This window comes from Coffea arabica, chromosome 3e (assembly GCF_036785885.1).
Source record: "Coffea arabica cultivar ET-39 chromosome 3e, Coffea Arabica ET-39 HiFi, whole genome shotgun sequence".
Classification (NCBI taxonomy): domain Eukaryota; kingdom Viridiplantae; phylum Streptophyta; class Magnoliopsida; order Gentianales; family Rubiaceae; genus Coffea; species Coffea arabica.
The window spans coordinates 46,415,647-46,425,466 of NC_092315.1; the positions used below are offsets into that span (position 1 = coordinate 46,415,647).

The window sequence follows — 9,820 nt, forward strand, 5'->3', positions numbered from 1 at the left end:
AAACATTTTTCTAAGATTCTAAATCAGTGAGTGATAAATTATACCAAGTACAAGGGATCTAAGCAGGTGATAAATATAACAAATGAGTTAATTATCATAACAACGTCAATGGGAACCAAATTAGTTCAAAACATGAGGTGTCGTTTTATATGTTTTAAAATCACGGGGACTTTTTTGTATATTAGGTATACCCCAGGGACTTTTTGGTTTTTAACCCTATAAATTAATCTTTCCCAACTGCATCCATTAGTTGTGTAGCTGGCAAGTTTTAATTGGTTATGAAATGAGAGAATTTAGGAGATAATAATGAATGAATAGAGGAGAAGAAGGGATGTATGATTGTTCTTGTTATTGTTTGATAAGATAATAAAATTAATCTTTCCCAACTAGACCCAGTGATTGTCTAGTTGGCAAGTATTAATTGATTATGAGCAACTTATACAACAATTCATAGGTTGCTCAAGGACCATGGTAAACCGTACTTCCACACTATCCCAACTCACCACCGTTCCCATCAAAACATAGCATGCCTCGTTTCCTTCTCTTACATACCATTTGTGGATCTTTTCTACATTATTCACAATGCACTTCTAGATGCATAACATGTGTAATTATTTATCAGTAAGAGTTAAAATTAATCAAACTTAAAACGATCTTGTTTGCTTCTAATAAATAAAACATGTGTCATAAATTAAGACGTGTATTATAAGAAATAGAGAGAGGACCCATTTAGAGGATCCAAATCCATTATGTTGTCTAGTCAAACTTTTGTCCTTTTTTATTTTTGAAATGGTACTATGAAACAAAACACTTTAGTCCTAAAACATAAAAAGCATTTTATTATTTTATCTTTAAAAGATTAAGAGCATTTTTTTCTCCTAACCCAAAAATAGGAGCTAAAAAATGTGAATTACAAAAAGAAATGAGATTTTACATTTTCAGTAAAGTTTAAAATGAGGCTAAAAAACAAAAAAAAAATGAAAACGAACCTGTTGGGTGTGAAATTGCGCGATTGATATATGCAGGACGTATGGAGCGGTCCCAGTAATGAAGTACACAATCACAGTGCAATGATGACTTTACTCTTCAAGTCAATGGATACTACAAAGAAGACGAAGGAAGAATTGCAAAACTCAGCTCAGGTAAATAATGGGTTCATTTTCATGTTATGGGTCTTGATTACCATGTTTACTTGTTTGTGATCGTTACAGTTTTGTTTGAACATTCTTGTAAGATCTTTCATTTACCTTGTCTAGAAGAATCAGCTGTAATTCAGGCAGTAACATATTTGACAGTGTGATTTCTTGCTAATTGATTATATGTTCGGAATTGATTGAGCAATAATATGTGCATTCTGAGTATGCATAGAAGACTTCTCTTCAGGATTTTCAGATCTGAGTTCTCACACATTCAGTCACACACACAAACACAAGCAGTTAGTGTGTATGCATGCTCTAGCTTCCAAGAAGTTGGATTATGGAAGAAAGGTTCTTGGGAGGTAGTATTATTCTTGCAAAGCTTGTGCGTTTTTCTTTTCTTTTCTTCTCTTTTTTTGGTAGGAGGTAGTCTTGAACTCTGGTGTTTAAACTTGCAAAAAGGGCTTAGCTTTAGTATTACCTCTTGAAAAGCTAGCTTGAGAATTGGGAGATTAATCGGGGTGACAATAGTTTTTTAAGTTTTATGACCTGCTCCTTTGATGATAGTAATTGCACTCTGATACTCAAACAATGATGTTCTAGCAATGAAAAACATAATAAAACATTTAAATATAAGGTTTAAGCCCAAGAAGTGTTCAATTTGCAGCATCCTCAAAAGCCATAGGAAGTTCAAAAAGTCGGATTGGTTTCAGGGCTTATGATGTTGCCCAGCCTTATAAACAACAACTATTGGCGTGAGATTTAACCATTGAAATTAACCTGTTGTAGTGCCATTTTAATTGAACTAGAAATCCAAATGACGGAGTGCCTGAGAGACTGTGGTTATCATGTTGTGTAACAAGATGGAAATTCTGCAAGGTACAAATAGCTAAATTGCTTGACTAATATAAATTAATATTTTCTGCAAATATCCTCTAGAAATAATCGATAGTTATTTTGAAGTCCTCAAGGTTTCTTAAAACACTTCCATTTGCCAGACATACTGAGGACTGGCTTCATGCTAGACTAAGTGCTTGCAGAAACTGGTAATAGTGTTCTTATTGTAGATGTGGAGGGTATTCAAAAATTTTCACTTGTAACAGTAACATCTAACAACCGAAGTTCCTGTTTGTTTGTTCTTCGAGCTCTACAAGATACAATTAATTTAGAGAAATGCATGCATTTTTTTTTTCAGAAATCTCAAATTGGCATTTAATTTCAAGTTGAAATTTGTCTTGACTTCCCTCCAGTTTCTCTAGGCTATCTGGACTGATTTTATTAGAGAATAAAGAAGGGAAAGAAGCAAAAAGAATACATGGCCTCCCTCATCTCTGACACGGTAAAGAGGCTATGGGATGACTGGAATCTTCGTGCTGCAGTCCTTATTAGTCTTTTCTTCCAAATGGCGTTAATATCCTTAGCAACATTTCGAAAACGAACAGGAAACAGAATAGTGAATGCCATAATATGGTCTGTTTATCTGCTTGCCGATTGGCTTGCTGCTTTTGCTGTTGGACTCATCTCTAGGGGCCAAAGGAATGACAATCCTGATAAAATCCGAATAAATGAAGAGCTTGCGGCATTTTGGGCTCCATTTTTATTGCTACATCTTGGTGGCCCTGATAACATCACTGCTTTCTCCCTTGAAGATAATGAGTTGTGGATCCGGCATCTGCTTGGGCTTGTCATTCAGCTTGTTGCTGTTGCTTACGTCTTTGCCCAGTCCATCCATCCTGTACTCTCAGTTCCCACAATACTCTTGTTTTTCGCTGGAGCTATTAAATATGCTGAGCGAACTCGTGCTCTATATTTAGGTTGCTTGGGTAATTTCAAGGCTTCTATGCTTCCAATGCCAGATGCTGGACCAAATTATGTTCAGCTTATGGAGGAGTACTCATCTAGGAAAGCTGCTGATGTTCCGATTAAGATAAAAATAGAGAACGAACCTGAGAGAGGCTCTCAGATTTCTGAAATTCGAGAGGAAACAGATTGGACTACTGAACAAAATCCTCACCTAGATGTTGTGCAGACGGGGTATGAATTCTTCACCACTTTTAGGGGGCTGATTGTTGACCATATGTTTAGCTTCCATGAGCGTAATAAAAGCCGAAACTTCTTCTCCCGAAGGTCTGCCCATGATGCTTTCAGAGTGATGGAGGTGGAGCTCAATTTCATGTATGATTCTCTCTACACTAAGATGGCTGTGGTACACAGTAACATAGGTTATGTTTTCCGTTTCATCTGCTCTGTACTTATAGTGCTTTCTTTTGTGGAATTTGCATCACATCATAGTCCTGAGATCAACCATTTTGATGTTGCTGTCACCTACATTTTGCTTTATGGTGCTGTTGGCTTGGATCTTGTGGCTTTGATTAAGGTCATTTTCTCTGACTGGACTGTAGTTGTGCTTAAGAATCGCAGAGTTAAACGAATTGTATCTGCGGTCCGTGACAAGCTGTCATCTGATCGAAGGTGGTCTAATACAATCTCGCAGCATAACTTGATCAATTTTTGCCTGAATCAGCGGTGGAGATGGTTGGATATTGCAGCTGAAACCGTTGGACTCAAGGCTGTTCTTGATGAAATGAAATACAAAAAGGATTCTGTCATTAAAGATAATTTGAAAGAATTTATCTTTCACGAGCTCAAGGGTAAAGCTTACAAAGCAAAAACCAATAAAGTTGCTAAAGAAATATACTCGGCAAGAGGTAAAAGTGCTCTGTCAGATTACATTGGCTATAGATCTGAGACCATGTCATCAAGTGTAAGTGAGGAAGTTGATTATGATGAAAGCGTGTTGCTGTGGCATATTGCCACTGAGCTATGCTATTCCACAAGCCCTGGTGATAAAAATTCCAATCGTGAATATTGCAAGCTTATATCTGATTATATGTTGTATCTCTTGGTTATGCGGCCTACAATGATGTCTGCAGTTGCTGGCATTGGACAGATTCGATTTCAGGACACGTGTGAAGAAGCTAAGAAGTTTTTCAGCAGGTGGAAGACAGAATTAAGGCCACCAATCTCAACAGCCTTGGATATCTGCTCAAAATTGAACATCTACCGCATAGCCAAGAATACATTCCCTGCAAGAGGATCAAGTTCAGCAACCCGACAAAGAGTTGCTTGTGAAAAGCTACTTAATGTAAATACAGATGTTGAACCCATTTATGTGAAGGGTGACAGAAGCAAATCAGTGCTGTTTGATGCCTGTAGGCTCGCAAAGGATTTGAGAAACTTGGAGGATGATCAAAGGTGGGAGATAATGAGCAAAGTGTGGGTGGAACTGTTGTCCTATGCTGCCAGTCACTGCCGACCATATGCTCACGCTCAGGAGCTCAGTAAAGGGGGTGAGCTGATTACTTTCGTCTGGATACTGATGGCTCATTTTGGATTAGGAGACCAATTTCGGATTGAGGCTGGGCATGCAAGAGCAAAATTGATCGTGGGAAAGTAGGGATTATAATCAAGTAAAGGCCGAATAAGAATTTTCTTCTTGACTGTGGAATCAGATAAAGAGTTCTTCAGCCAGGATTACTTCCCTGGCTTGGTGAGTGATTGTCCTTGTGGCAAAAAATTTTCATTTCAGCATGATAAGTCATGCTAATTTTTCTTTACTCATCGAAAGCTGTCTTGTAGATTCATCTTGTTTGACATTATGGCACTATTGAAACTTAGCAAGTATGAACATTTCTAAAGCATATATACAGATAACAATTGTTATGTGTTCCATTGCCTGTCAGAGTCTACCATTCCCTTTCCTTTTGAAGGTACCAAAGAGTTTCATAGGGAAAAGACAAAAAGTTGCATGACCACTAAAAGTTAAGAGGTCCATATACACGGTAGCGACATTTTCAAAACACGATATTTGCCAAAAAAAAAATGATATTTTCAAAATATTTAAGAGTACGTAGTTCCTAAAAATTCATTGAATTCAAAACAACGTTTGATACGGCTATATATATTACCAAATATGGCTATATACACCTGTATTTCCCCTTAACAAAGTAATTATCCATAAATTAGTATTATTTATTCTCTAAACAATACCAATATAATTATAATTATTCTAGATTATGTATTAGTTTTAAAAAAAATTAGAATTAAATCATTTTCAACCTCAATTTTGAGCTCAATTCGACACTATTTGACTCGTTAAAAGCTTTATAAGACAATTATAGTAGTTGTGCATGATTAATTATCAACTCAACCTCCGTGTCTGAGTCAGCTATGAGAAACTAGCTTAGCGTGTTACAAGTAATATATCGGTAAACATGTGGATGTGTTCTCGTCAAGTTTGTTGGCAAAAGAGAAATATAACAACAATAATTGTGTCACCTCATCAAATAAACTTTTTGAATTTAGGGTCTAGTAATTGGATGGTATATCTTTTTCCTATTTTAGAAAAATAAAATTTATTTAAAACACTATCTATAGTCACAGTCTAAAATGCCCATAAGCTAAAGAATAGGATTTATCGTAGCATGATGTTTTAGATAAGGTGATGGGCATCGAATTTACCAAAAATAAAAGTACCTACACGAAGAAAATTTTGCTTTTGTGCTAAAGCTCTCAAGCACTAAACCCTTAGACAAATTCTTCAGTTTTGTTGCACTAAGGGTTTAGTGCTTGAGAGCTTTAGCACAATTTTGTTCTTTTGAAGAAACAAATGGGTTTTAATTAAGATTTTTTAATTATTTTAATTTATTTGTTGGAAATATGTTTTGCGAGTGATCTACCAATTCTACCCCTAAAATTTGTAACTGGATTGTTAGATGGTTTGATTCACAATTGAGAGTTTATTTCTAGGATGTAAAAGTTTCGGTTTTTAAATGTGAAGGACCAATTTGTTTCGTTTTAAATGTGAGGGACAAAAAAAATATTTTTATGAAATGTGAGGGATGAAACAGGTTATTTTCCCTTGAATTTACCAAAAATAAAAATACCTACACGAAGAAAATTTTGCTTTTGTGTGCAATGACGAGTAGAGTCATTTTAACAGGAATTAATTGATTTATTTCTTTGCAGTAACTATCAATAAGAGGAAGGGGGGGGGGGGGTGGGGGTTTGAGAACTTAAACTAAACTGCCTTAAATAAAATAAAGTAATAACAAAAATACAAAATAAAATAAAATTGGATTAATAATATACACACCTCTAGTCAAAGGAATAATCTTGGTTTTGGTTCATTCCATTGTTTTCCTGTTACCCAATACTTCTATACAAAGTGAATGATTTGGATGTTTTGTTTTATACTCACAAAATCACCCATATAAATTGCCCTACTTTGTTGATGTGGAGTGAAAAGAAGAAGGAAAGACAAATCCAAAGCAAGCACTCGAATCAAAGCCCCATACAGAAAATTAAAATGTTTAAGCCCTTGTTATTGGTGACACAAAACAAAAAACCTTGGTTTGGCCTCTAAACTTTACCCACATATCTGGTAACAAACTTTAGGCCTTCCAAATTCCGAGAATGAAGCGTGCCTGCAATTCCCTTGGTTTGGAAGCAACTTTTATATTCTTCATTTTTTTATATTCTTGGTTTGGAAGCAATTTCCTTGGTTTGGTCGACACGCTGAAAGTCGACCAAATACATACATACATACGATGGCTTATCGAGTGGGATTGATATTTTAACCAAAACTTTTCTAGACTCTGAGCACAAGTATTCCAGCAAGATTTATCCTCCAGCATCGATCGTAGAGTACTTATTAACCATATTAAAGGCCTTTTTTTTTTTTTGGTATCAAGCAAACAAAGACAGAAAAAGCACAAAATTTTCACTGCTTAAAGAGAAAATCTAGACCCTCCAAGTCAAGATAGATAATAAGTGAGAACTCAGATCCCACATTACAACAATGCCAGCATCTCAGAAATTACAACCAGAACCATATCATAAGATCAAGTGCCATCAGAACCTTCAGAAACAAAGTAAATAGCGCCATTGACATCATTTTTTTTCCCCAACAATGGAGAGATGGGATTTAAGAAGTGGAGAGAAGGGGATTATGGACTAGAATCTCTGAGCAGGGCCTCTAGAAACTCGATCAAATCCTCATTCTCCCTGTCCTCCCGCTCCTCTACATGGATTTGTTCTGGAATTATCGTTGCTAAAGTCCTGGCAAATAAGGGATGGCCAGCACAATTTTTTTTTATTATCTCCTCCATCTTCAACAGAGTGTTGTTATTCACATCAACTCTTCCATCTTCACGTACAGCTTCAGAAAACACTGACCAGCCAATCTCTTTGCCCAGCAGAGTATCAATTCGCTTCAAGTTCTCCTCACCTACCATCTGTGTTGCAACATTCTTTCGCCTAGTTGTGACAATGATTCTCCCACCACTATCTTTGGGCAAGGCATGAGATATGCAGTCCCCGAATGATGCATCGCCTTTTGGCTGCTCAGAGCATAAATCCCCATACCAACCATTAACATGCCAGACCTCATCCAGCACAATAAGATACCTCTTGCCTGTCAACAGACGGTAAAGCTTCTCAGTGAGATTGGGAATATCGCCAACATTAGTCGACAATTCTGAGACATCACCACCAGCCTGCTCCAGCATTTTCCTTAAAATCTTCACTCTCAAGTCCACGCTCACCGCCGCATCACAAAGGGTCCCAGACAAAGAAACCCAAATCCTTGGCCAGAACATATTTTTCAAATTCAAGAAAACCTTCCGGGCAAGCGTGGTTTTCCCTGATCCCCCAAACCCCACAATTCCAAACCCCTTCAGTATAGTATTAGTATCATCTTCACATCCCTCAACTATAAATTTCTGGACTGTTTCCGCTGCTGGATCCAATCCTACAAACCCCGCTGAAAAGTCTGCTTCTTCATCATCATAAGCATCATCGTCGTCGTCCTCATTATTACCAGCAATCGAGGCGGGATCTGCCCCAGTTGAAATCTCTCCACTGAAAATTTGTTTGAGCCTCTTGTCTAGGTCATCCAGCTTTCGATTCGTGCGACTAATGAACCACAAATGCTTGAATCGCAAGAAACCCTTCTTGTGCCCCCCGGCCGCGGCTCCGGCCCCGGCCCCGCGATGCTGTTGGGCGAAAGCGCGGCACTCTGAGAGTGCAGAAATGAGGTCATAGAGCAACTCCCGGATGTCAAGATCCGTACAAGAATTAGCACGGGTGGTTATTTTGCAAGTATTGATAGCGTTGGCGTACTTGGATTTGATGAGGGTCTCTGCACTTCGGAAGCGAGAGATGCAAGAAAGTCTGCTGAGATCTTTATCTGTTCCTGCTTCGACAAGAAGGGCAGAGAACTTAGTCAAGAGATAATGGGTTACTTCTCCGAAATCCACCGATCCCATTTTTTTTTCCAATTCACTCTCGTGAGTCAGAACCAATACTAAAACTGGAAGAGAACCGGCAGATGGAATGAACGCAAGACGGAGCAATGATTGGATTCTTTATTTCAGATTCAAACCCATTAAATTTTGCTAGATCCATATCTAAATTCAGACCCTTATGGGTCTGAAAAAAGCAAGTTCAAATCCAGATCCTTTTGGATTGGGATATCCAATGGATGGATATCCATTGTATTTTTCTAAATATACTAAAATAAAAAATACATAGATTTCAAAAATTATATATATATATATACACACACCATCCAATTTTTATTTTCAAATAATAAAATTAATGTTTAAGAAATTAAATGTAATATTATGAACTTGAAAAAATAACTATTATTGATTGCTTTTATTTATTTTTAAAACTTCAACTATGTCTATAGCCAATCTTTTATTTATTTGTCTTTATTTTTTCTCCTTTTTCTAAAAAAGTTTGTACTAATTACAATGACAACTTACTGTATTCAATTCAATCATGAAATCTTAACGTATTCGATTCAATGACCATAGAATGTTAGAATATTTTATAAATTTACTAGTATATATATATAATTAATCTTTTTTACACTGTTAGTGTTGGATGAATGTCATATCATTTAAATTTGAATTTAAATATACGCGACATGCATCTAGACCCACTGGTATATATACTGTCAGTGAATAAATGATTTACCTATATATATATATATATAATTTAATTATATATACATGGGTCTGAGTAAGGTCCAGGTTAGAGAAATTAAATCCAAACCTTACTCAACTACACCGGGTCTAGATTGAATCTTTGTAAGATCCAATCCACTGATATGCCTAGATGGAAGGAAGAAGGCTCAAACAAGTGAAAAGTCTTCTTTTTTTGGTTGGTCAAAAAGAGTGAAAGTGAAAGTTATTTTTCCAATTAAAAGAAATTGTTTTTTTAAGGGGACAATTGCAATTTTAGTCCTTAATCTTTAGCCCTTATGAATTAGTTCTTAAAATTTTAACAAAAGCAAATTCGGTCCTCAACGTTCAACACCTGTATAGTTTTAGTCCCTAAATTTTTGGAAGGAGCAAATTTAGTCCTCTATCTATTAATTGGAAGCAGATTTGAGACTAATGATTGATATTTTCCAAATATTGATGGAATCCGTCGCTTGTGATTAGATGTTTGTTTAATTAAACTTTAAAAAGAAGAAAACTAGTGAATAGAAAAATATATATGAAAAATACTTTTGAACAATAAGAACAACTTACATGATTGCACATTAGTAACTAATTAGCTAAAAAATATATATTTGTTAATCTATATGAATAGTTCAATTACGAAGCTTGGGA

At 36.1% G+C, this 9,820-nt stretch overlaps 2 protein-coding genes across 2 annotated transcripts; one reads left to right on the plus strand and one right to left on the minus strand.

The window, feature by feature from the left end:
• Positions 1-1,005: 1,005 nt before the first annotated feature.
• On the plus strand, positions 1,006-4,866 carry LOC113737722 (uncharacterized). Its single transcript, XM_072083564.1, has 2 exons — positions 1,006-1,142; positions 2,387-4,866. The coding sequence occupies exon 2, from the start codon at positions 2,452-2,454 to the stop codon at positions 4,591-4,593; it is 2,142 nt and encodes a 713-aa protein (XP_071939665.1). The 5' UTR covers positions 1,006-1,142; positions 2,387-2,451; the 3' UTR covers positions 4,594-4,866.
• Positions 4,867-7,144: 2,278 nt separating this feature from the next.
• On the minus strand, positions 7,145-8,464 carry LOC113737723 (probable disease resistance protein At5g45490). Its single transcript, XM_027264905.1, has one exon. The coding sequence runs from the start codon at positions 8,462-8,464 to the stop codon at positions 7,145-7,147; it is 1,320 nt and encodes a 439-aa protein (XP_027120706.1).
• Positions 8,465-9,820: the final 1,356 nt, after the last annotated feature.

Coding starts and splice junctions, on each gene's coding strand:
- LOC113737722 (XM_072083564.1), top strand. CDS start 2,452: ATGGCCTCCCTCATCTCTGACACGGTAAAGAGGCTATGGGATGACTGG.
- LOC113737723 (XM_027264905.1), bottom strand. CDS start 8,464: ATGGGATCGGTGGATTTCGGAGAAGTAACCCATTATCTCTTGACTAAG.